Source organism: Eubalaena glacialis, chromosome 9 (assembly GCF_028564815.1).
Source record: "Eubalaena glacialis isolate mEubGla1 chromosome 9, mEubGla1.1.hap2.+ XY, whole genome shotgun sequence".
NCBI classification, from domain to species: Eukaryota; Metazoa; Chordata; class Mammalia; order Artiodactyla; family Balaenidae; genus Eubalaena; species Eubalaena glacialis.
This window is the reverse complement of record NC_083724.1, coordinates 44,689,808-44,716,988: the sequence shown is the minus strand read 5'-3', so window position 1 is coordinate 44,716,988 and position 27,181 is coordinate 44,689,808. Positions and strand designations below refer to the sequence as shown.

The following is a 27,181-nucleotide window of genomic DNA, read 5'->3' as shown; positions in this document are numbered from 1 at the left end:
AATGCAAGAGTTATTTATTTTATTTTATTTTTTTAATTTTTATTTACTTAATTTTGGTGACGTTGGGTCTTTGTTGCTGCGCACAGGCTTTCTCTAGTTGCATCGAGCGGGGGCTACTCTTTGTTGAGGTGTGAGGGCTTCTCATTGCAGTGGCGTCTCTTGTTGCAGAGCAAGGGCTCTAGGTGTGTGGGCTTCAGTAGTTGTGGCCTGTGGGCTCAGTAGTTGTGGCACACAGGCTTAGTTGCTCCGTGGCATGTGGGATCCTCCTGTACCAGGGCTCGAACCCGTGTCCCCTGCATTGGCAGGCAGATTCTTAACTACTGCGCCATCAGGGAAGTCCCAAGAGTTAGTTATTTAAATGACATTTCCTCCCACAGTAGTATAATGAGTAAGTGAAAGAGAGTTCTGTAGAACTTTTCATGCCATTAATTCAGGCATGGAGAACCTTTATTTATTTATTTTTCTTCTGTAGGTGACCACACAGATGAAATGTAGTTTTGTTTAGTTTCATCTAATTTAAAATTAGGGGCAGGTCATTGAGACTTTCGTTAATCATATTTACTATGTTTTAAAAAATTTTATGTAATTATTAAATATGCTTTAATGTGAGATTAAACAGTTAATGAAAATGTAAAAAGAAGGTAAAAATGGAAGATATTTTAATAACTATTCTGCTTACTGAGAGTTGAGAATATTGATTTATGCTAGTTATGTTTAAAAACTGATTAACTATCTTTATAGCTCTTAATTTTATCACTACCTTTAGGACTAGAAAAATGTAGCCTTTATTTTAATTATTATAAATGCACATTTTTTGAAAAAGCAGATATTTCCACAAGAGTGGAACTATCAAAAAGCTCTTAGAACTATCAAAGGTCTTAGATTTAAAATCGGTCATAGTTTTCATTGGTGCTGGCGGAAGGCATAAGACTTCTGGGCCAAAGACAAAGGACAGTTTACTACCTATAGCAATAACAGAGCAGAATATTGGCATTTTTCATGTAGGCTCCTGAGCCCCATTTCCCCCAGGGCAATATGAACGGAGCCAGATGGTACCTGCACAGGCAGTGGGTTGCATTACAGGAAAGGAACCCTGAGCTTAGGGAACCTGAACCTTTTATGGTGGGCAGTGAGCCTACCTTCCCTTTGTTCCCAGAGATATTATCTTTGTTATCTCAACAGTAAGCACACTTGCCCTTTGGCAGGGAGCAAAGTACTATCTATCTTTCAAGGCTGTTTGCTATACGAATAGCCTTAAAAAATAGCCCAGAACAAAAGGGCAGTTAGTGCCTTACTCGCAAGCTGTGCAGAAATTCGAGGGACCCATGGAGAATTGTCTCCCAACAAAGAATTGTAGTTATGAAAGGTAGCAGTCCTCTACCAGTGCCCCCCAGAACTTCCTGCTCCCTAGAACCCCATTGTACAATAGAAATATGATGTGAACCACATGTAATTTTCTAGTAGCTGCATTAAAAAAAAAGCAAAAAGAAACTTATAAAATTAATTTTAATATTATATGTGACCCAGTATATCCAAAATTTAATCATTTTAATAGTTAAGCAGTATAAAAAAGTTTTAATGAGGTATTTTAAAAAGCTTTTTTCTTTGAGTTTTATTGAAATGTAGTTGACATACATCACTGTATAAGATACACAGCCTGGGGACTTCCCTGGTGGCGCAGTGGTTAAGAATCCGCCTGCCAATGCAGGTGATACGGGTTCGAGCCCTGGTCCGGGAAGATCCCACATGCCGCAGGGCATCTAAGCCTGTGCGCCACAACTACTGAGCCTGCTCTCTAGAGCCCGCGAGCCACAACTACTGAGCCTGCGTGCCACAACTACAGAAGCCTGTGCGCCTAGAGCCTGTGCTCTGCAACAAGAGAAGCTACCGCAATAAGAAGCCCGCGCACTGCAACGAAGAGTACCCCCTCCTCACTGCAACTAGAGAAAGCCCACGCACAGCAATGTCGACCCAACACAGCCAAAAATAAATAAATAAATAAAATAAATTAAAAAAAAAGGTACACGGCCTGATGATTTTCCTTTACATACATCACAACATGATTAATACATAGGTTTAGTGAACATCCATCATCTCATATGGATAGAAAATTAAAGAAATTAAAAAATATATTTTCCTTGTGATGAGAACTCTTAGGATTTCCTTCCTTAACAGCGTTCATCTATGATGTGCAGCAGTGTTCATTATATGTATCATGTTGTGCACTGCTTCCCCAGGACTTATTTGTCTTGTAACTGGAAGTTTGTTCCTTTTGACCGCCTTCATCCAATTCCCCCACCTCCGATAACCATAAATGTGACCTCTTTTTCTCTGATGTTTGTGTTTGTAACCACAAAAATGATCTCTTTTTCTCTGAGATTTTTTGCTTCTTTGCTTTTGAACTGACATACCACACTATGTTAGTTCTTAAAATACAGCAAAGTGATATTTCTATATATTTCAAAATGATCACCATGATAAGTCTAGATACCATCTGTCAGAATACAAAGATAGTATATAACTATTGACTCTATTGACATTCCTCTGTGAGGCCATTGATCCCGGACTTCTGTTTGCTGAGAGAATTTTTATCACACATTTAACTTTATTACTAATGATTGGTCTGTTCAGATTGTCTCTTTCTTCCTGATTCAGTCTCAGCAGGTTGTATGTTTCTAGAAATTTGTCTGTTTCTCCTAGGTTGTCCAATTTGTTGGCGTTTAACTGTTTGCTTTGTAATATATTTTGAAATCAGGAAGTGTGATGCCTAATGAGGTATTAAAACGATGCCTTTGTCCAATACATGTGCTACAATAAAACAGGAATATCTTACACAATGCAGCCATCACAGCTAAATGGAGTCCTACCAGAAACAATGTTTAATGTAAAGACATTTTACACTCCTTCAAGTTTTAAAATTTAATTTTAATTAATTAAAATAAAATAAATTTTTTTCCTTAGTTAGGCTAGCTACATTTCAGTTGCCCAATAGCCACATGTGACTAGTGGCTTCCATATTGGACAACATAGCCCTAGAGGTAACCATTTTTAACTTTTTACAGATTTCTTTGAGTCTTTATTTCCATATCTTTAAATAACTTGCTTATACTGTTTCTTTATTTTTCAGTTGTAAAGTCTTCCTATTGACTTTCTACTGTTAAAGAAGATTTAATTCTCTTTTATCTCCAAACCCTCCTGCTATGTGTTCACTTCACAGCCCTGTTTCCCATCCTCCCAATCAGTGATTCTGAAAACTTGTTTTACACTTTTAAAAGTTATTGAAGATCACAAAGAGCTTTTGTTTATGTGTGATATGTTTATTGGCATTTAGCCTGTTAGAAATTAAGACTGAGAAAAAATTAAATATTATTTATGTAAAAAAAACAATGATAAGTCCTTTGCATATTATCATAAGTAATATTTTTTTAATGAAAACCCTTTCATAAAAATTCATGAGGAGAGTAATGACATTTTATATTTTTGCAAATCTCTTTAATGTTTGCCTTAATAGAAAACAGCCTAATAGAAACGAGAAAATACTTGCCTCTGAACTCATTCTGAAGACAAATCACATATTATATAGCCTCTGGAAAACTGCACTGTATACTTGTAGTAAGAAAATGGGAGTAAAAAGGGTGAATGATATCCTAGTATTACTATGAAAATAGTTTCAAGATTCTCTGTATATTATCATAATTTTGTCAGACCATGACTCAGTGTTTATATTATTATGACCATGTAATAGCTGAGCTATAGTAGCATAAGCTGAGCTAAGCAGCATACCATGGATTTTTTTTTTAAATGCATTTTTTGTTTTCCTTAGAGATAATGCTTTCTTTTCATATATATATGTATTTTTACTATGTACATTTTACTTATTCAACTCTGAACTCTATCTTAGTTGTCAAAATCTCTTCAAAATACATTCATTTACAGCAGGTGTTTTCTCCCTTTTGTTTTAAATATCTTCTGTAGCCATTCGACTTGGTGCAGTTAAGACTGGTTTTTTCCTAGGACCCCTGCATATCCTAGGATCGCTTTTCCTCAGAATCCTGGGAATTTCTGTTGCCTCTCTTTTATATTGGATCCCTGATTATTAGGTCCCTTGTCTTTTTCTTGATATGCAGTACAGTAGTCCCTCGGTATCAGCGGGTGGTGGGTGGGTGTGGTGGGGACTGGTTCCAGAACCCCCGAGGATACCAAAACCTGCCAGTGCTCCAGTCTCTTATATAAAATGATATAGTATTTGCAGGTAACCTACACATATACTCCTGTATACTTTCAGTCATCTCTAGACTATTACCTGGTACAATGTAAACGCTATGTAAATAGTTGTAAGTACAATGTAAATAGTTGCTGGAGAATGGCAGATGCAAGTTTTGCTTTTGCAACTTTCTAGAATGTTTTTCCCCCATTTTTTTTTTTTTTAATGATACAGTGGACAACTCAGTCTACATTTCTTTTTGCAGTAGTGCTAGTTTTTTTTTTTTTTTAAGACCATTATTTATTTACTTATTGGCCATGCCATGTGGCATGTGGGATCTTAGTTCCCTGACCAGGGATCAAACCCGTGCCCCCTGCAGTGGAAGCGCAGAGTCCTAACCACTGGATTGCCAGGGAATTCCCCCAAATATTTTTGATTTGAGGTTAGTTGAATTCAAGGATATAGAACCCACAGATACAGAGCCCACGGATATGGAGGGCCAACTGTATAGTATAAACTTGGGGGCCAGATTGTGTAGGTTTGAATCTTAGCTCTCCCACTTACTAGGTATGTGACTGATATTGTGATTTATAATAAATATGTAAGTCTATCTGGTCTAATGTGTCATTTAAAGCTTGTGTTTCCTTATTAATTTTCTGTCTGGATGATCTGTCCATTGCTGTAAGTAGGGTGTTAAAGTTCCCCACTATTATTGTGTTACTGTTGATTTCCCCTTTTATGGCTGTTAGCATTTGCCTTATGTATTGAGGTGCTCCTACATTGGGTGCATAAATATTTATAATTGTTATATCTTCTTTTTGAATTGATCCCTTGATCATTATGTAGTGCATGGAATATCTTTTTCCACCTCCTCACTTTCAGTCTGTATGTATCCTTAGGTCTGAAGTGGGTCTCTTGTAGACAGCATATGTATGGGTCTTGTTGTATCCATTCAGCCAGTCTGTGTCTTTTGGTTGGAGCATTTAATCCATTTACATTTAAGGTAATTATTGATATGTATGTTCCTATTACCATTTTCTTAATTGTTTTGGGTTTGTTTTTGTAGGTCTTCTCTCTTGTGTTTCCCTTCTAGAGAAGTTTCTTTAGCATTTGTTGGTGGTGCTGAATTCTCTTAGCTTTTGCTTGTCTGTAAAGGTTTTAATTTCTCTGTCAAATCTGAATGAGATCCTTGCTGGGTAGAGTAATCTTTGTTGTCGATTTTTTCCTTTCATCACTTTAAATATATCCTGCCACTCTCTTCTGGCCTGCAGAGTTTCTACTGAAAAATCAGCTGATAACCTTATGGGGTTTCCCTTGTATGTTTTTTGTTGCTTTTCCCTTGCTGCTTTTAATACTTTTCCTTTGAGTTTAATTTTTGTTAGTTTGATTAATATGTCTCAGCGTGTTTCTCCTTGGGTTTATTCTGTGTGGGACTCTCTGTGCTTCCTGGACTTGGGTGACTATTTCCTTTTCCGTGTTAAGGAAGTTTTCAACTGTAATCTCTTCAAGTATTTTCTCAGACCCTTTCTCTTTCTCTTCTTTTTCTGGGACCCCTATAATTTGAATGTTGGGTGTTTAATGTTGTCCCAGAGGTCTCTGAGATTTTCCTCAGTTCTTTTCATTCTTTTTTCTGTATTCTGCTCCTTGGCAGGTATTTCCACCATTCTATCTTTCAGTTCAGTTATTCATTCTTCTTCCTTAATTATTCTGCTGTTGATTCCTTATAGTGTATTTTTCATTTCATTTACTGTGTTGTTCATCACTTTTTTTAATTTAGTTCTTCTGGGTCCTTATTAAACATTTCTTGTATTTTCTCGATCTGTGCCTCCATTCTATTTCCAAGATTTTGGATCATCTTTACTGTCATTACTCTGAATTCTTATTCAGGTAGATTGCCTATGTCCTCTTCATTTATTTGTTCTTGTAGGTTTTACCTTGCTCCTTCATCTGTAACATATTTCTCTGCCATCTCATTTTGTTGATGGGTGGGGCTGTGTTCCTCTCTTGCTGGTTGTTTGGCCTGAGGCGTCCAGCACTGGAGTTTGCAGTCAGTTGGGTGGAGCCATGTCTTGGTGCCGAGATGGGAACATTCCCTAGGGCTTGAAGTTCTCTGTTAGTCCAGTGGCTTGGACTTGGCATTCCCACCACAGGGACTCAGGCCCGACCCATGGCCTGGGAACCAAGACCCCACAAGCTGCGCAGCGTGGCAAAAAAGAAGAAAAGGGGAAAAAAAGGACAACCTCCCCCCCGAAAACAGACAACAAATGAAAAAGATCAGAAGAATAACAAAGATTAAAAAATAAAATAAAATTAGAAAAATAAAAAATATTAGAAAAAATAAAAATTAAACAACAACAATAAAACAAAGCGCAAGAGCAAAAAAAAAAGAAAGAATTTAAAAAAATAAATTAAAAAAAAAAACTCACTGGTGCCTCTGCTATCAGTGTCCTTGCCCCCACGTGAGCTACATCCAACCCCTGCCTCCCCAGGAGGGCCTCCAAGACCTCTAGGTAGGTCTCTGGACCCACTGTATCAGCCCCACCTCTGCATGTTTTCCTTTCACCAGCATCTGCTCCTAAAGCTGGCCTGGAGCACATGAGCCCGTGTAGGCCAGCTGGGGTGAGGCTTCCATGGGCATGTCCACAGGGGCCGATGTAGCTGGAGGAGGCTTTGTGGCAGGGGGCGGGGGTGTGGTGCTCGGATCCGCCGGGACCTGCTCAACCAGAAGAGGCTTTGGGGGTGCGACACAGCCGGAGGAGGCTCTGTCAGGGGCGGTGGTCCCCCAAAGGTCCCCTCCTGTCCCAGCCAATCCCCCCACCATGAGTGGGTTCCCCTGAGTGTGGGAACCTCTCCTCCCCCAACCCAACCCCAGGTCACCAGCCCCATTCCGTCTCCACCCATCCTCCCCCCTCTTCCCTCCCTTGTCCCACCCGGCTGTGCCGAGACCCCTCCTGTACCCCTAAGTGTCTGAGGTCCTCCTCCAGTGTCCAGCAGGTGCTCCGACGCACCCCTGTCATACCTATGAGGAGACGTGAACTCCACATCCTCCTACTCTGCCCTCTTGACTCTGCCCCTCTCCCTAAGAGCTCATTTTTAATTCTCTGTTCCTTTTTCATAGTCTCTTGTTCTTGTTTAATGGCTGCAATAGTTTCTCTTATGTCTTTGCCGATAATAGCACTAGTATTTTGTTGTTGCAGTTTTCATCTCTTGATCTTAATTTCTCCATGTGACAGAATGTTTAATGGATACAGATTCCTCCCATTGCAGTATCCGTGCCCCCTTGCAATTGATTTTGCTTCTCTTCCCATCCAGAAGTAGAACCTTACTTCTTCTGGAATCATGGCTGGCCTGGTGACTTTCTCTAACTAATAGAACGTGACAGAAGTGATGTTGTGTATATTCTGGAGCTTAGGCCTTATGAGGCTTTGGAGCTGCTGTGTTCTCTTGGTATGCTGCCATGCAGCTGCCAAGTAAGGAATCTTGTCCAGACTAGTAGATGATGAGAGGCATCCCAGCTAGCATCCAGTACCATGTGCAGATGTGAATGAGCTGTATGGAACCCTCCAACCCAGACAGTCCTCCATCTGCATGCAGCTGCCTAGGTGAGCCCAGGTAAAGCCAGAAGGACTGCCCAACCAATTCTAAAAGTAGTGAGAAATAATAAATTGTTGTTCTTTTCAGTCATTAGGAATTGTGGTTGATTATATAGAAATAGTTAACTGATACTCTCCTCTGTTTTTTCTGTTTGTTCTGATCTCTTTTGTGTCATGAGCTTTTCTTGGATATCGGGTAGTTCTCTCTTATCTGAGGACGAAGCCTGGGAGATATATATGCCTGCCTGCCAGTGTTCTGGAAATGAGGACCTGTGACTTAATTCCCTTGTTTTCAGGTCGGTACTCCTGTCCTCAGCTGTGCCTTGTACCCTCCAGGTCAGATACCCTCTGTTTCACATTTTCCAGAGTTTTTCACTGAGGCCAGGAGGGTATTTACTGGGTTATGAAGAATAGGGGTCTGGGAGTCTTAACAGCCTTTTAAGTAGGTTTTCACTCAGTGGTGTTTAACTCCACTTCACGCCGCTTCCAGAGGAGTTGTGTTGCCAGTTCTGGAGCCTTCTGAGGAGGGGCGGATGGCTGATGGTGGGAGGTGAGGGGTAGGGGGAGTTGTGCTGTAAGTTGAGTTGCCTCTCAGCTTTCTCCTCTGCCTACTTCAGGGTCAGCTTTCTGAGATCTCCAAGTCAGTTACCGCTCAGCCCCTCTAGCTTTCAAAAGTTTGGTGCCATTTCCTCAATTCTTTGAGGGGTTTAATCATTTACTATCATTTCATCTTTAAACAGCATGTTCTTTTCGATAGACTCTCTAAAATAGGATAGGCCTTGCTGCAAGTGTAGAGAACTGGTGACAGAACCCTTCTCTGACGTTCAAAAGGGAGAGAGGATAGATGTTCAATTTTTAGCAGAGGAACGTGGGCTTCACTTGAGAGAGACTTTCTTTCTTTCAACAAACATAACCAAGCGATTCTCTGTGCTGCATTCTGCGTCTGGCTCTAGGACATGGGGGTCTGAAGAAGGGAGACATGGGCCCTCTTCTCCCTCCATCACACCATCTGGCTTTAGTTGGTGTAGAAAGCGCCCTTTCCCAAGGGAGCATAGGAAACGTGGTCCAGTTTGGTTATAGAAAGTCCCCTGTTGCCTATGTTTCCTTGGCTGGAGCCCAAGGAAACTCTGGGATGGATTCTGGGAGATAACGGCCTAAACTGTGGAGTTTGGTGCTGAGGTATGGGGACCCCAAGAGCTGTTGCTGGCCAGTCTGGAGAGGCAGGCATTGTGGGGTCTCAGGGGTTCGTTTTAACACGAGACCTCAGAGAAGCTAGGGAGTTCACCGCAGCGAGTCACAGACAGCAGCCAGGCAGCAGAGACCACCCTTCAGGCCGGACACAGCTGTCAGGAGGCAGAGACCGGGTACCCTCGGATGATGTGAGGCCATGGAGGTGCAGGTGGCAGAAAGAACCCCACCCTGGTTGGCAAGGCCTCTGCCTTGTCATCTTACCTGCTTCCCACTCCTTCCGTTGGCCTGCTTCAGGGTGGCATTTGGGCACCCTGGCTGGAGTCACGATCCTCTGAGATACTTGCATGGCCTTGGCATCAGTCATAATAGTGAGTATTTTCCTCCCGTCACAGCCTCTGGGCGACAGAACAGTAGTCCTTGTAGAGTCTGAAATTGAGCCCCTGAGGAGTATTCAGTGAAACTAGAGAGTGACTGAACTTAGACCATGCTTCCTGCTGCAGAAGGGCAATAGGTTGTGGACCCTGATTTATCCATCCAGCTATTTTTTTATGCAGGCACACAGATGTGTGCGCATACATGGTGTCTACACACGTGTGTGTGTACTTTTTTTTAAAATAATTTTTATTTTATGTATTTATTTATTTATTATTTTTGGCTGCATTGGATCTTCGTTTTTGCGCGCGGGCTTTCTCTAGTTGCGGCGAGTGGGGGCTGCTCCTCGTGGCGGTGCATGGGCTTCCCACTGCAGTGGCTTCTCTCGTTGCAGAGGACAGGCTCTAGGTGTGCAGGCTTCAGTAGTTGTGGCATGCGGGCTCTAGAGCTCAGGCTCAGTAGTTGTGGCGCACGGGCTTAGTTGCTCCACGGCATGTGGGATCTTCCTGGCCCAGGGCTCGAACCCGTGTCCCCTGCATTGGCAGGCGGATTCTTAACCGCTGCACCACCAGGGAAGGCCGGTGTGTACTTTTTTAAGAAAGAATATTTCCACTACTTAAAAAATGGTACAATAGGCAATTGGTAGAGAGAATTATTCTTATCTAGTTTTATTTGGACTTAAACCAGAATTACTTTGGTGGAAATTGTTGAAGAAAAGAATTTACCTTTTTAACTTCTCCTTTCTTTTATTATAGTTGACAGTTATATCTGTCAGCTTTAACCTTAACAAAGGTTAACAAAGCTAACCAGTGCAGAGCCCTTCCTATCTCTCTTTTTTTTTTTTTTTAAATTTATTTTTTTGGCTGCATTGGGTTTTCGTTGCTGTGCGTGGGCTTTCTCTAGTTGCAGTGAGCGGGGGCTACTCTTCATTGCGGTGTGTGGGCTTCTCATTGTGGTGGCTTCTCTTGTTGCGGAGCACGGGTTCTGGGCACGGGGGCTTCAGTAGTTGTGGCTCGCAGGCTGTAGAGCTCAGGCTCAGTAGTTGTGGCTCGTGGGCTTAGTTGCTCTGCGGCATGTGGGATCTTCCCGGACCAGGGATTGAACCTGTGTCCCTTGCATTGGCAGGCAGATTCTTAACCACTGCACCAACAGGGAAGTCCCTTTTTTACTTTTTTAAATTTAATTTTTAATTGAAGTATAGTTGATGTGTGATGTTACATAAGTTACAGGTATACAATATAGTGATTCACAATTTTTAAAGGTTATGCTCCATTTATAGTTATTATAAAATATTAACTATATTCCCTGTGTTGTACAATGTATCCTTGTAGCTTACTTTTTATATAATAGTTTGTACCTCTTAATCCCTACCCCTATAATGCCTCTCCACTCATCCCTCTCCCCACTGGTAACCACTAGTTTGTTGTCTATATCTGTGAGTTTGTTTCTTTTTTGTTACATTCACTAGTTTGTTGTATTTTTTATTTATTTTTTAAATTAATTTTTATTGGAGTATAGTTGCTTTACAGTGTTGTGTTAGTTTCTACTGTATAGCAAAGTGAATCAGCTATACGTATACATATATCCCCTCATTTTTGGATTTCCTTCCCATTTAGGTCACCATAGAGCATCGAATAGAGTTCCCGGTGCTAATTAGTAGGTTCTCATTAGTTATTTATATACATAGTATCAATAGTGTATATATGTCAATTCCAATCTCCCAATTCCTCCCACCCCCTGTTGTATTTTTTAGATTCCACATGTAAGTGATATCATACAGTATTTGTCTTTCTTTGTCTGACTTATTTCACTTAGCATAATGCCCTCCAAGTCCATCCATGTTGTTGCTGATGGCAGGATTTCATTCTTTTTTATGGCTGAGTAGTACACCGCCCCCCCCATCTTCATCCATTCTTCTGTTGATGGACACTATCTCTTTGTCTAGAAGTCTCAGGTGTAATTAGAGGCTGAACAAGAAAATCCTGATTGTTCTTAGAGGTGTGTACGTATGTATGTGAATAGTCATGTAAATATGGTAAATCCTTTTCCTTCCAAATTCTGAATATGTTATGTCATATTAATTTATAATAAAATATATATTATTCCCCCTCCCTCCCTCCCTCTTCCTGCTTTGCCTTTCTATTATTAAAAAAGAAATTAAGGAGAAGATAGCCTGAGCCACATGTAGCTCATTTCTTTAAACATTTTTTTTCATTTTCTTCTTTATATGGTGATAGTTTTCTAAATTAAAGAGTAAGTATGTGATTGAGATGAATATCATCATTTTGGAATTGGTTCATTTTAAAATACAGAGGCAAAAAGAAACGAAATCAAGTTAGTTGTAGTGAGGTGGATGGACCAAGAGTCTGTCATACAGAGTGAAGTAAGTCAGAATGAGAAAAACAAATACCGTATGCTAATGCATATATATGGAATCTAAAAAAAAATGGTTCTGATGAACCTAGGGGCAGGACAGGAATAAAGACACAGACGTAGAGAATGGACTTGAAGACACGGGGTTGGGGGGGGGGTGGGGAAGGCTAAGCCGGAATGAAGTGAGAGAGTGGCATGGACATATATACACTCCCAAATGTAAAATAGATAGCTCGTTGGAAGCAGCCTCATAGCACAGGGAGATCAGCTTAGTGCTTTGTGACCACCTAAAGGAGTGGGATAGGGAGGGTAGGAGGGAGGTGCAAGAGGGAGGGGATATGGGGATCTATGTATACATATAGCTCATTGACTTTGTTATACAGCAGAGAGTAACACAACATTGTAAAGCAATTACACTCCAATAAAGATGTAAAAATAAATAAATAAATAAAATACAGAGGCACGTGCTAGTCATACCTAGTAGATTTTAATTTTGAAATGCCACTATAGCACTTATTTTTTTTACGTTGTAAGGTCTTCTGATGTTTCTTACTTATTTGATGACCAATGGTTTTGGGACTTCTCTTACGTGCATCTCCTCCTCTGTTTATCACTGTGCAAACAAGCCTGCATGAGTTGTACTCTTTACCTCTATTGTATGTTTTTGATCAGATCCTTACCATTTGAGCTGTTGAATACAAAGAGCACTTGGTGGAAGAGTAAAATGAGAAAGAGGCCTTTTGCTTGGAAGAGCAATGTAATTCTAAACACCCCCTATGGCCAGTTATGTGCTGCTGGTCAAAGTACACAACCCCTGTGTTTCAACACCCATCTCTCCCATTGCTCTGTGCTCCTACTATAGTGTTATTGAATCTCGTGGAAAACAGTGTTTAAGTTATTAATACTGATGCTCTTCCAAGCTAAGCCACGGATTACACTATGATTGATTTTGTCATCATCTCATGATTCTGATTTCTTTCGAGTCAATAATAATTATTTCCTCAACCCCCTTCATTTGCTTTTCTTCAATGTAGTTATTACAAATTCACCCCAAACTCTGCCAGTTGCTTACATTGGCTTTCAATATGCTTATTCCCATCAGTTATTCCATCCATTTCATCTTCTTGAAGACATCTCTTCCAGGGCCTTCTGACCCACTTCCATCTTCTATATTTGTCTGTGGCCTATTACACACACAGCCTGGGGTGTTCCTTTACTGTCCTGCTGGTATTTCCTTTCCTTCCTTCTGGTATTGTGATACAGTTTCTGATTCTAATGTTTTCCTCTTTCTTGGTTTATACTTTAGTTTTGATGGAGCTCATCCTCCAGTAGCTTCCTGAAAAAGGATGCATAATGGTAAATATTTTGAAGCCTTGCCTTTCTTAACATGTAAAATGTTTTTATTTTACCCTTAATTTACTTAGTAGTTCATCTGGTTCTAAGAATTCTCATCTGGAATTCAGTTTCTTTTAGTACTTTGGAGGCATAGCTCCATTATCATCTGGCTTCTTTGGTTGGTTTTTATGAGGTATGAAGACATTTTGCTTCTGAATCTTTTTCACGTGGATTATTACACTATCCACCCCCCACCCCCCGAAACCTACATGATACTCTTTTTACCAGTGTTCTGACATTTCATGATTAGTACGTATGTCTTGGTGTGGGTCTGTTTTCACCCATCATGTTGGTATTCCAAGGGACTTTTCAATCTGGAAACCATCCCTTTGTTTTGAGATACAGTCTTGAATTATTTAATTGATTTAATTATTTACTTCCATTTTTTCTGTTTTCTGTTTTTGGAGGTACAATTTGGATGGTGGATCTCCTGGTTTGGTTCTCTAAAGTACTATATTTTTTTCTCTAATTTTCCATCAGTTAGTTTGCCTATTTGCTTAACCTCCCGAGAGTTTTTCTCAACTTTATTTTCCAGTGCTTCTATTGAGTTTTTCAGTTTTTGCTGTCATGTTAAGTTTTAAGAGCTTTTTATTTGCCAGGTGTTCTGTTTATGTGGTTTCTTGTTTGTTCTAATCATTGCTGTGAGGCAAACCACCCCAAACATAGTAACATAAAACATTGCTGTTTTATTTTTTGCTCACACATTCTGTGGGTCAGGAATTCAGTTAAGACTTGAGTGACTAGGGGCTGGAGTCATCTGTGGCTTCTTCACTCACATGGCTGGCACCTGGGCTGGGATGAATTGAAGACTGGGTTCAGCTGGGACTGTTGACTTGGGTACCAATGTGTGGCCTCTCTGTGTGGCTTCTTGCAACATGAGAAGTGAACTTTCCCTCTGACGGGGAGCTTCTGGAGAGCACATTTTCCAAGACAACCAGGTAGAAGCTACGTGGTTTTATATGACCTAATCTTGGTGGTCACGTAGTATCACTTCTGCCAAACTCCACTGGTCAGTGTAAACATAAGGTTGTCCAAATTCAAGGGGAAGGGAGTTTTGACCACTTTTTGATTGAAGGGTGGGAAGAGCACATATCAGAAGAGCATATGGTATGGTAGTATTTTTTTGCCTGTTTTTAGATAATACAGTCTGTCTTGTATATTGATTAATTGTATGCAATATCTTTTTTTACCTCTCTGAGGATATTATTAGTAGTTTTCTTTTCCCTGTGCATAGTCTGTCTCCTTGAACATTTGGGGGGCATTCCCAATGTAAGCAGCATGATTAAGTCTTTTTCACTTGTCCTGATTGGATTCCCTAGACAGTAAACTCCTGCATTGGCTTGGCTGCCAAAGTTCTGGGAGCTGATAGCTGGAAATAGGGAAGGAGATGAGATGTCGATATTTATTGTCCTTGGGTTCACTTAGTCTGACTGTCTTCTCTTTCAGGAAAGGCATCAGTGTTCCAGTGAAGGACCTTTTCCAGGACACTCACGATGACAGTTGCCAAGTCCTGTAGTAGGTCCTGGGTGAGGAAGCCTTGGTATGTATTTGGGACTTTTATTTTTCTTGCTATCTCAGAATTCATGAGCTTTGGTTATTTAGAGTGGTTCTTATTGTTCAGTCATTGGCCTCATTGACTGTTCCCACTCCACATCCTTCAAGAAATCTATGTGATTTGTGAAATCTGAGGGTGAAGGAACACTGGACCCAGCAGTATGAACCTCTGCCTTATTTTTGTTATTTATTTTTATTTTTTAATTGTATTATTTATTATTATTTTATTTTATAAATTTATTTATTTATTTTTGGCTGCATTGGGTCTTCATTGCTGAGCATGGGCTTTCTCTAGTTGTGGCGAGCGGGGGCTACTCTTTGTTGCGGGGTGCTGGCTTCTCATTGCCGTGGCTTCTCTTGTTGCGGAGCACAGGCTCTAGGCGCGTGGGCTTCAGTAATTGTGGCACACAGGCTCAGTAGTTGTGGTGCATGGGCTTAGTTGCTCTGCCGTATGTGGGATCTTTCCGGACCAGGGCTTGAACCCACATCCCCTGAATTGGCAGGAGGATTTTTAACCACTGCACCACCAGGGAAGTCCCCTGTTATTTGTTTTTTAATATTTTCAGTATTCTTTGTGTGTGCTTAAACTAAGTAATGTTTGATGACTGAAGTTCCATTGAAATAATATAGTATGTGGACATTTATGCCTCCCTTAAAACTTTTCCACATAGAAATCCCTTTCTTAATGAAATCTTATTCTCCCTTCACCTTCTCCTAACTCTTAGCCAAGTTTTGTTTAAGGGAATGTTCTATATCTTGAAGTTAGGCTAGTTAAATACTTTGAATGATACATCATTGGAAGAAATGTATCTTCTCTATTCTCCATGGTGATAAATACACAAAAACATTATTAATAAAATAGACTTGTTTTCTCACACGCTTACCTACTTTACAGAAACTTATCCATTGTGTTAAAACCTGAGACTAGTGATTTTACATTTTAAAAAGCATTTTTCAAAGCATGATGGATGTTTAGGATGTGGATGAGAATGGTAAAGACAAGCCTTTTTTGAGGTGAGACCTAAGTTTCTGGTCAGTTTCTTGAGGTGAGATCCAAGTTTTTGGTCAGGAACTTGTATTTTCTGTATGAATTTTGGGGTGACTATGAACTCACATTCTTTAAAAAAATCTGTTTAGGATAGTTCTTCTACTTCTTGTTTAAAAAACTCCACATGGGCTTCCCTGGTGGTGCAGTGGTTAAGAATCCGCCTGCCAAAGCAGGGCACACGGGCTCGAGCCCTGGTTCAGGAAGATCCCACATGCTGCGGAGCAACAAAGCCTGTGCTCCACAACTACTGAGCCCTCAGGCCACAACTACTGAAGCCCACGTGCCTAGAGCCCATGCTCTGCAACAAGAGAAGCCACTGCAATGAGAAGCCCGTGCACCACAATGAAGAATAGCCCCCGCTCGCCGCAACTAGAGAAAAGCCCGTGTGCAGCAACAAAGACCCAACGTGGCCAAAAATAAAAATAAATAAAATAAATTAAACAAAAAAAACCTCCACAGGTGCTAGTCTTTTGTTTTTTGGTTGAGTTGTAAGAGTTCTTTATATATTCTGGATATTTATCAAATAAATGATTTGAAAACATTTTCTTTTATCCTGTGGGTTGTGTTTTCACTTTTTTGATGGTGTTCTTTGAACCACAAACGTTTTAAATTTTGATGGTTTAGTTAATCAATTTTTTTTTTCTTTTATTGCTTGGGCTTTTGGTGTCATATATAAGAATCCATTGCCAAATTCCAGGTCATGCAGATTTACCCCTGTTTTCTTTTTAGTTTTATAGTTTTAGCTCTTGTATTTAGATACTTTATCCATTTTTTGGGCATATGCTATTTTGTATATGCTGTGAGATAGGGACACAACCTCATTCTTTTGGATGTGGATATCCAGTTGTACCAACACCATTTACTTAAAACACTGTTCTTTCCTCATTGAATTCTCTTGGTACCCATATCAAAAATCAGTTGACTGTAAATGTAAGAGTTTATTTCTTGGATTCTATTCCATTGTTCTGTATGTCTTCTTGTACCAGTACCATACCATTTCTCTTACCATAGCATTTATAGTAAATTTTGGAATTGGGAAATGTGAGTCTTCCAACTATGGTCTTTTTCAAGACTGTTTTGTCTATCCTGGGTCCCCTGAATTTCCACATGAATTTTAGGATCAGCTTGTCAATTTTTGCTAAAAAAGGCAACTGAAATTTGATAGGAAAATTATTGGTTAATTATTGGGTGTATTGCCATCTTTACAATATTGAGTCTTAAGTTATGAACGTAGAATGTCTTTCCATTTATTGTCTTAAATTTTTTCAAGGAAATGTTTTCAACAGTCAAGTCTTATACTTCTTCTGTTGAATTGTTTCTTTCAGCTATTTTATTCTTTTGGATGCTATTATAAATTGAATTACTTTCTTCATTTTATTTTTGGATTGTTTATTGTTAATATATGGAAATACAATTGCATTTTTGTATAATGATCTTGAATCTTGCAAACTTGTTAAATTCATTCTAATTTTGTGTGTGTTTTTCTTAGGGTTTTCTATAAACAAGATTATGTCACCTACAAATAGAGATAGTGTTACTTCTTTCATTTTAAACTTGATGGCTTTTATTTCTTTTTCTTCCCTAATTGCTTTTCCTAGATCCTCCAGTAAAATGTAATAAAAGTAACAAGAGTGGACATCCTTTTCTTGTTCCTGATCTTAGCAGGGGAGAATCTAGTCTTTTACCATTAAGATGTGCTGTTAGCTGTGCATTTTTCATAGATGGCTTTATCAGGTTGAGGAAATTCCTTTTTATTCCTAGTTTATTCTACTGTTTCTATCATGAAGTGGTGTTGATTCTGTCAAATGCTTTTTTCTGTGTCTATTTGGATTACGGAGTAATTGTCACTTATTCTATTAATAGGGTGGGTTACATTGACTTTTGCATGTTAAACCAATTTTACATTCCTGGATTAAAACCCATGTGGTCCTGGCCTATAATCCTTTGTATGTTGCTGGATTTGGTTTGCTGGTATTGTGTTGAGAATTTTTGTGTCTATAAGTGATATTGATCTATAGTTTTCTTGTGATGTCATCGTCTGCTTTTGTTATCAGGGTAATCGATTACTGGCGTCATAGAGTGAGTTGGGAAATGGTCACTCCTATTCCATTTTTTTAATAAAAGTTTTGGAAGGATTTTTGTTTAATTCTTCTTTAAACATTGTAAAATTCACCAGTGAAGTCATCTGGGCCTGGGCTTTTTTTTGTGGGAGGGTTTTTGGTAATTGTCGTTACAGCTCTGTTCAGATTTTCTATTTCCTCTTGAATCACTTTCTGTAGTTTGTGTTTCTCTGTCTAAGAATTTGTCCATTTATCCAGATTATCTAATTTTATTGGATGATGACTTTTCATAGTATTCCCTTATAATCCTTTCTATTTATGTAAGGTTGGTATGTTAGGTTGATATTTTAAAAATATAGGTATTTATAGATATACATTCCTCTTGAACACTGCTTTTGCTGCATCCTATAAGTTTTTTTGTTTTTGTTTTCATGTCATTTATATCAGAGTAGTTTCTGATGTGCCTAGTGATTTCTTCTTTGACCCATTGGTTATTTAGGAGTGTATAGTTTAATTTTCACAAATTTGTGAATTTCTCAAATTTTCTTCTGTTGTTGACTTCTAATTTCATTCTTTTGTAGTGAAGGACATATGTTCCATCATTTCAGTCTTTTTAAATTTAATAAGGTTTGTTTGATAGTCTAGCATATGACCCATCTTGGAGAATGTTCCATGTGTCCTTGAGGAGGATGTGTGTTTTGCTGTTCGGTGAAGGTGTTCTATAGATGTCTGTTAGGTCTAGTTGGTCTATAGTGTTGGTCAAGTCTTCTGTTTCCTTGTTGACCTTCTCCTTTTTATTCGTTTTATAATTATAAAATGTGCTTCTTTGTCTAATAATTTTTGTCTTAAAGTCTGTTTCATCAGATTAGTATGATTAATCTAGCTCTTTTTTTTTTGTATTTATTCGTGTAGTATATCTGTTTACATTCTTTTACTTAAACCTAGTTGTGTCTCTCAATCTAAACCATGTCTCTTGTAGACATCATATAGTTGGATCATTTTAAGAAAAATCTATTTTGCCAATCTCTGCCTTTTGATTGGAGGTCTTAGTCCATTTATATTTATTATAATTACAGATAAGGTAGGATTTACATTTGCTATTTTGTTAATTGTTTTTTGTGTGTCTTATGTCTTTTTTGTTCCTCTCTTCCTCAATTGCTATATTCTTATGTGTTAGATATTTTCCAGTGTACTATTTTAATTCCCTTGATGTTTCCTTTACTGTATGTTTTCGAGCTTTTTTAAAGTGATTGCCCTTGGAATTACAAAAAAAGAACCTTCTTAACTTAAAATATTCTACTTTAGATTAATACCAACTTAATTTCAATAGTATTCAAAAACTTTGCTCTGATAAAGCTCTGTTCCCCTTCCCTCCTTTATACTATTATTACTATATAAATCACATCTTTATACATTATAATCCTGTCAATACAGTGTTATAATTACTACTTTATGTAGTTATCTTTTAAATCAGGTGGGAAAACTGTTCATAGAAAATTACATTTCCTGTGTATATACTTTTATAGATGCTTTTTATTTCTTCATGTGGATTTGAGTTACTGTCTAGTATCCTTTCTTTTCATCCTGAAGGACTCCATTTAGTATTTCTTTTGGGCAGGTCTGCTAGTGATGAATTCTCTTAGTTTTCATTTATCCAGAAATGTCTTAATTTCTCATTGTTTTTGAATGACTATTTTGCTGATCATAGAATTCTTGGTTGAATCTTTTTTATTTCTGTCCATTGAATATGTTATTCATTACCTTCTGGTCTCCATTGTTTCTGATTTGAAGCTGTTAATTTTGAGGACCCCTTGTATAATCACTTTTCTCTTGTTATTTTCAAGTTGTCTTTCAACAGTTTAAGAAGTATCTAGATGTGAATTTATTTGAGTTTATCATCCTTGGAAGTCACTGAGCTTCTTGAATGTACAGATTAATTTTTTTTTTCAATTTTAATAGATTATATTTTAGAGCAGTTTTAAGTTTACAGAAAAAATACACAGAGAGTCCAGAGTTCTCATAAACCTGCTCACGTTGTTTTCCCTATTATTAGTGTCTTGCACAAGTGTGGTACATTTGTTACAAGTGATGAAACAATATTGATACATTATTAATTATAATTAAGAGGGGTCAGTCTTTTTTTTTTTTAATAAATTTATTTATTTTGTTTATTTATTTTTGGCTGTGTTGGGTCTTCGTTGCTGCACGCGGGCTTTCTCTAGTTGCAGTGAGCGGGGGCTACTCTTCATTGCAGTGTGCAGGCTTCTCATTGCGGTGGCTTCTCTCGTTGTGGAGCACGGGCTCTAGGCACGCGGGCTTCAGTAGTTGCGGCACGTGGGCTCAGTAGTTGTGGCTCACGGGCTCTAGAGCACAGGCTCAGTAGTTGTGGCGCACTGGCTTAGGTGCTCCGCGGCATGTGGGATCTTCCCGGACCAGGGATCGAACCCGTGTCCCCTGCCTTGGCAGGCGGATTCTCAACCACTGCGCCACCAGGGAAGCCCCTAAGAGGGGTCAGTCTTTGTGTTGTACAATTCTTTGGGTTTGGACAAATGCATAGTATCCTTTAACCACTGTAACAGTATCCTATAGAATAGTTTCATCACCCTAAAAATGCCCTGTTCTGTACCTATTCATCTGTTCCTTCTTTCCTTCAAATCCCTAGTAAATGCTGAACTTTTATTGTCCTTATAGTTTTGCCTTTTCCAGACTATCATATCTTTGGACTCATACAGTGTGTAGCCTTTTCACATTGGCTTCTGTCACTTTGCAGTATGCGTTTAAGCTTCCTCCATGTCTTTTAATAGCTTGGTAGCTGATTTTTTAAAAAATCACTGAATAATATTCCATTTTATAGATGTACCACAAATTGTTTATTCATTCACCTATTGAAGGACATCTTGATTGCTTCCAGTTTTTGGCAATTATGAATAAAGCTGCTATAAACATTCATATGCCTGTTTTTGTGTGTACATACATGTTCAGTTTGGGTAAATAGCTAGGAGTGTGATTGCTGGGTTGAATGATTAGCCTATATTTAGCTTTGTAAGAAACTGCCAAAGTGTCTACCAAAGTGATTGTCCCATTTTGCATACTTGGAGCTCATTGAGTCTCTTGGATATTCAGATTAATTTTTTAAAGTCAAATTTGGGAAGTTTCAGCCATTATTCAAATTTTTTCTGGAGATATCACACTCCCTGACTTCAGAACATACTATAAAGCTACAGCAATCAAAACAGTGTGGTACAGGCACAAAAACAGATACATAGATCAATGGAACAGAATAGAGAGCCTGGAAATAAACCTACACACTTATGGTTAATTAGTCTGTGACAAAGGAGGCAAGAATTTACAGTGGAGAAAAGACAGTCTCTTCAATAAGTGTTGTTGGGAAAACTGGATAGCTATATGTAGAAGAACAAGATTAGAAGAACATTTCTTCACACCATATACAAAAACAAACTCAAAATAGATTAAAGACCTAAATATAAGTCCTGAAACCGTAAAACTCCTAGAAGAGAACATGGGCAGAATGCTCTTTGACGTAAATTATGGCAACATTCTTTGGGAGCTGTCTCCTAAGGCAAAAGAAATAAAAGCAAAAATAAACAATGGGACCTAATTTTAAACTTAAAAGCTCTTTGCACAGCAAAGGAAACCACTGGACAAGACAAAAAGACAACCTACTGAATGGGAGAAAATATTTGCAAATGATATGACCGATAAGGGGTTATTATCTAAAATACGTAAACAGCTCATACAACTCAATATAAAAACAAACAAACAACCCAATCAAAAAATGGACACAAGACATGATTAGACATTCTTCCAAAGTAGATATACAGATGGCCAACAGCCATATGAAAAAAATGCTCGTCTCTAATCAGCAGGGAAATGCAAATCAAAACCACAATGAGATATCACCTCACACCTGTCAGAATGGCTGTCATCAAAAGTCTACAAGTAACAAATGTTGATGAGGATGTGGAGAAAAGGGAACCCTAGTACACTATTGGTGGGAATGTAAATTGGTGCAGCCACTATGGAAAACAGTATGGAGGTTCCTCAAAAAACTAAAAATAGAACTACCATATGATTCAGCAGTTCTACTGCTGGATATATATCAGAAGAAAATGAAAACGCTAATTTGAAAAGATACATGTACCCCAGTGTTCATAGTAATGTTATTTACAATAGCCAAGATATGGACACAAACTAAATTGCCTGTCACTGGAATATTACTCATCCGTAAAAAATGAAATTCTGCCATTTGCAACAGTGTGGATGGACCTAGAGAGTATTATGCTTAATGAAATAAGTCATACAGAGAAAGACAATACTCTGTTATTAGTTATATGTGTAATCTAAAAAATAAAACGAATATATATAACAAGCCTCACAGATACAGAGAACAAACTAGTGATTACCAGTTGGGAGAGGGCAGGGGAGGAGGAGCAAAATAGGTGTATGGGATTAAGAGACACAAATTATTATATATAAAATAAGCAACAAAGATATATTGTACAGCACAGGGAAATAAAGCCATTATTTGGCAATTACTTTAAATGGAGTATAGTATATAAAGTATTGAATCACTATGTTGTACACCTGAAACTAATATTGTAAGTCAACTGTACTTCAGTAAACAAAATAAAGTCAAATTTGGGAAGTTTTCAGCCATTATTCAATTTTTTTCTTCACCCCCTCCCCCATGCTTGTGACTGCAGCCCCCTCTTTCACCCTTCTCTCCCACCCTTTCCTCCACTTTCTTTCGGACACTCCTGTTATGCATTTGTTGATGTGCTTAATGGTTTCTCATAGGTCTCTGGGCCTCTGTCATCTTTCTTAATTCTTTTTTCCTTTTGTACCTCAGGCTGGATACTCTCACTTGACCTTTCCTCAGTTCCATTGATTCCTTCTACTGTCAGTGCATACCTGCTGTTGAGCCCCTCTAGTCAGTTTTTCAATTCAGTTATTGTACTTTCAATACAATCAATTCTATTGGTTCTTTTTTATAATTTCTATTTCTTTATTGAAATTCTCAATTTGGTTAAATATCTTTCTCATGGTTTGATTTAGTTCTTTAGTTCTTTGAACATACTTATAATACCTGACTGAAAGTCTTTGTGTAGTTAAGTCCAGTGCTTGGGCTTCCTCCGGGACAGTTTTTATTGAAGCCCCTTTTTCTGTGTATGGGCCAGACTTGTGTTTCTCTACGTGCCCTGTAATTTTTTGTTGTTGTTGAAAGTGGACATTTTATAATGCATCAACTTTAGAAATCATACCTCTGCCCCTGCCCAGCCCAGGGTTTATTGTTGTTATGGACCTTCTTGGGTTAATTTTGTAAATCTGTGTTCTTTATTGCGTGAGGCAACTTAAGTCTCTGTTCAGTTGGCTTAGAAGCTGACTAATGATTAGTCAGAGATTTTCTTAAATGCCTTAAGCAGAAATTGCTTAAGGGTATAACTTTGTTTAGGGATCTGATGTCTTAACAGTTCAGATGCTTAAGTATTTTAGCAGAATCTCCCAATGTTTGCTTTCCAGTAGAGGTTTGGAATGGGGTAGTAGACAACATAGTTGGAGGAAGATGAGATAAGCAGCTAATTCAATTGCAGGATTGTCTTTAATGGGCCAGTGAGCATTGGGAATCCTCACAGCCGGATAGGATATGTTGGATTTTCCAATCATATAGGACCATTAAACTGTTCCTTGGCACACATTTTGGGAAATGCTCCTAGAGTTTTCCCTGAAAAAGTTCAACCTAAATTGTAGGATGTCTTCAAACCTTTAGCAGTCCACAAACTTAGACTAAAAAAAAAAAAGACTGGAGAGAAGGTTTTAAAAGAGAAATCAACGAGCCATCATTTTGAAGAAAAAAATGGATATGACCAGCCATCATTTTGAAGAAAAAAGTGAATATGTCGAATTAGTTTACCAGTATGCTTTCTGAGTGTGTGTGTATACTTACGTGGGCATATATATCCCTTCACAAATTTTTCTTTTTGTTTCACGTGTTTTTTTAAAAAAGACTCAAGCGACATAACAGCATTGCTGGATGCCTGGCACATTTAAGAAACCTGACTGCATAAGAAGCACTCTACGTGGGCAGAAGATGTTACCTGGAATCAGAGCACTAAATGATCCCGACTTTTCTTGATTTAAATGGTAAAAAGTCTAACTACTTTTTGTAACATTACTCTGTACAAATGATGGTCAGTTATTTATTTTTATTTGTATTATTAATATTCACAATTTGTTTCCTAATTAAATATTTAAAAGTTCTAGTGCTAATTCTGGTGTTAAAAACTTTTCAAATCTCTATAAATCTGGTTTTGAGACAATTGATAGTATTTGACTTTCTTTGTTAGAACCAATTGCCGAGTAATAAAATTGACTTTTGAAAACAAAACAATATCTGTATATTTGTAAACATTTTACATAATAAAAGTGGGTTAGGTTCCTGGAATTTGAATATAGACAAAGGGTCTTTCATAAGTTACAATTTGCATACAAGTGTTGTTTTTCAGCTAGGCTGTTTCTCTGTTTTGGATTATGTATGTCTTCTCTTCCTGTGGTGCCTGGTATGGAACTGAACAAAGTGAAGTCAACCCAAAACAGTTCCAAATCTGACCTGGTTTCACCTGAGCCTTTCTGTTCCAGTTTGAAAATCCAGTTGACCTGCTTTCCCTTCAAAGATTCTTAGAAGCCACAGCCATTTCTGAATGTCTCCTTAAGTGTACTCCCACTCCTAAGTTGGTAAAGAGCAGAGTGGATCTGATCTCTTCAAATACTTGGGGCTGCTGACACCAACTGATGGACATTAATGGATGTGTCAGGAGGAACCCAGATTAGTAATGATTTCAAGGCAAGGGTTGCTAATTAGCACTGGCACAGGATCAAAAACTCACCAACTATGGAGAATTCAATAACTATAGCCTAGGTCTTCAACTGTGTTTTGCACTTCAATATACCTGAGAGGTAAAATGTTGATTGTAGGATATTCTAGCATATCCTTGTACTCAGGTTTTTTAAAAAGACAATCTGGCATTGATACCAGAGATGATGGGTATCCTATAACACTACTTCCTTTCCTCTGATTGACCCACTTTGTTTTTGTCTTAAACATCTGACCTCATAGCAAAGAGGACAGTTTTTGAACCTGAGAAGATGTCGTGAAACACTATTTTTTTATATATATATATATGTATGTATCCTTTCTATTTTTCTTTTAGTGCTGCCCTCCATTTCAAGATGCCTTTGCACTTCTGATAAATGCAAACTGACAAATCTCCAGGCCACGACAGAGGGGAAATCATTACTGCTTGAAGCCTGGAAGACTGCCCTTAATAAAGCCAAGTCCCCAATTGTTGTTGAAATGCTGAGGAAGTTGCGGAGGAGGAAACTTTTTTCTTATCCCACTAAATACTACTTCTTCCTTCTTGTTTTTTCCCTGGTCACCTTCTCTGTTTTAAGAATTCATCAAAAGCCTGAATTTGTAAATGTTGGACATTTGGAGCTGCTTGAAGAGAATCCTAGTCGTAATATTAATTGTACCAAAGTTCTACAGGGTGATGTAGATGAAATCCAAAAGGTAAAGCTTGAGATTCTAACAGTGAAATTTAGAAAACGCCCTCGATGGACAAACTATGACTACATAAACATGACCAGTGATTGTGCTTCTTTCATCAAGAAGCGCAAATATATTGTAGAACCCCTTAGTAAAGAAGAGGCAGAGTTTCCAATAGCATATTCTGTAGTGGTTCATCACAAAATTGAAATGCTTGACAGGCTCCTGAGGGCCATTTATATGCCTCAGAATTTCTATTGCATTCACGTGGATACAAAATCAGAGGAATCCTTTTTGGCCGCAGTGATTGGCATTGCATCCTGTTTCAGTAATGTCTTCGTGGCCAGTCAGCTGGAGAGTGTTGTGTATGCATCTTGGAGCCGGGTTCAGGCTGACCTCAACTGCATGCAGGACCTCTACCGAGTGAACGCAGACTGGAAGTACTTGATAAATCTCTGCGGTATGGATTTTCCTATTAAAACCAACCTGGAAATTGTCAGGAAGCTCAAGTCGTTAATGGGCGAGAACAACCTAGAAACAGAGAGAATGCCATCCAATAAAAAAGAAAGGTGGAAAAAGCATTATGCAGTCGTGAATGGAAAGCTGACAAACATGGGGACCGACAAAATACATCCTCCTCTTGAAACACCTCTGTTTTCAGGCAGTGCCTATTTTGTGGTCAGTAGGAGGTATGTGGAGTATGTGCTCGAGAATGAAAAAATACAAAAGTTTATGGAGTGGGCAAAAGACACATACAGCCCGGACGAGTATCTCTGGGCCACTATTCAGAGGATCCCCGAAGTCCCAGGGTCACTGTCCTTAAGCCATAAGTACGACATGTCCGACATGCACGCGATTGCCAGGTTTGTCAAGTGGCAGTACTTTGAAGGTGACATTTCCAAGGGCGCCCCCTACCCGCCGTGCAGCGGCATCCATGTGCGCTCCGTGTGCGTTTTCGGAGCGGGTGACTTGAACTGGATGTTGCGCGTGCACCACTTGTTCGCCAACAAGTTCGACACGGACATCGACCTCTTTGCCATCCAGTGTTTGGATGAGCATCTGAGGCATAAGGCCCTGGAGACATTAAAACACTGACCCTTGGAGGCAGTTTTAGAAATAATTAGGAGGCATGAGATGTACCCCATTTGATTCTTCGGCCTACAGAATCTAACTCTTCAAGCCAGAGAAGCTCTATGGTTTCTGCTTAGCAGTTCGGTTAGAAAGGTTGTAGCCTTCAGGCTTGACTTAGAGTCAGTGAGAGGGTAGGGCAGGTTGCAAGGCGTTGTGCGGGGGAGTGGTCCGGGGCGGCTGGGGAAGAGGTTGAATGCAAGTTATCCTGTTTAAAGAGCTCAGGGACTGAACAAAACCTGAAGGTTTGACCTGTGCCAAAATTGCTTGGAGAGCTTTAAATATGATGGTTTTTCCTGATTTGAATAGATTTATAGCAACAGCCAACAGTCAGGATGTAATTTATCTTGTAGACCACGTTTGTTGAAAGAGAAATTTGACTTTATTCTAAATGATCTTTGTAAATGATTGACTTTCTGCTGTAACATTGCATTGTGTTGTGTGTCTCTATATGCCATCTCAGGGAACTTGTAAAAACGGGCTTGACTGAATGTGAATATTTCCCATTTACGCTTTTAACAATGTACATATGTTTTTAAAAGCCACCCCCTGCCAAAAAAAAAAGACTTTATAGTTTAGTTGATTCTATGAATCATCTTAGGTTATCTACAAAGTTAAGGTGTCTTTGATTATTATAATGTCTACAGAGTAATACTCAATTTTTTCAAATATGTCTCTCTTCTCCTCCTCCAGTCTCCC

General features: G+C 38.8%; 1 protein-coding gene across 4 annotated transcripts in view; it reads left to right on the top strand.

Annotated features, from left to right (window-relative positions):
- The window catches only part of GCNT1 (glucosaminyl (N-acetyl) transferase 1), a 57,107-nt gene extending 30,340 nt beyond the window's left edge, over positions 1-26,767 (top strand). For all 4 annotated transcript variants that reach the window (XM_061201176.1, XM_061201174.1, XM_061201177.1 and 1 more), the window contains 3 exons: positions 14,575-14,668; positions 23,816-23,952; positions 25,020-26,767. In XM_061201176.1, coding sequence (XP_061057159.1) covers positions 23,925-23,952; positions 25,020-26,449 — 1,458 coding nt within the window. In that variant the 5' untranslated portion in view covers positions 14,575-14,668; positions 23,816-23,924 and the 3' untranslated portion in view covers positions 26,450-26,767. The remainder of the gene's footprint in view (positions 1-14,574; positions 14,669-23,815; positions 23,953-25,019) is intronic.
- The last annotated feature ends 414 nt before the right edge of the window (positions 26,768-27,181 follow it).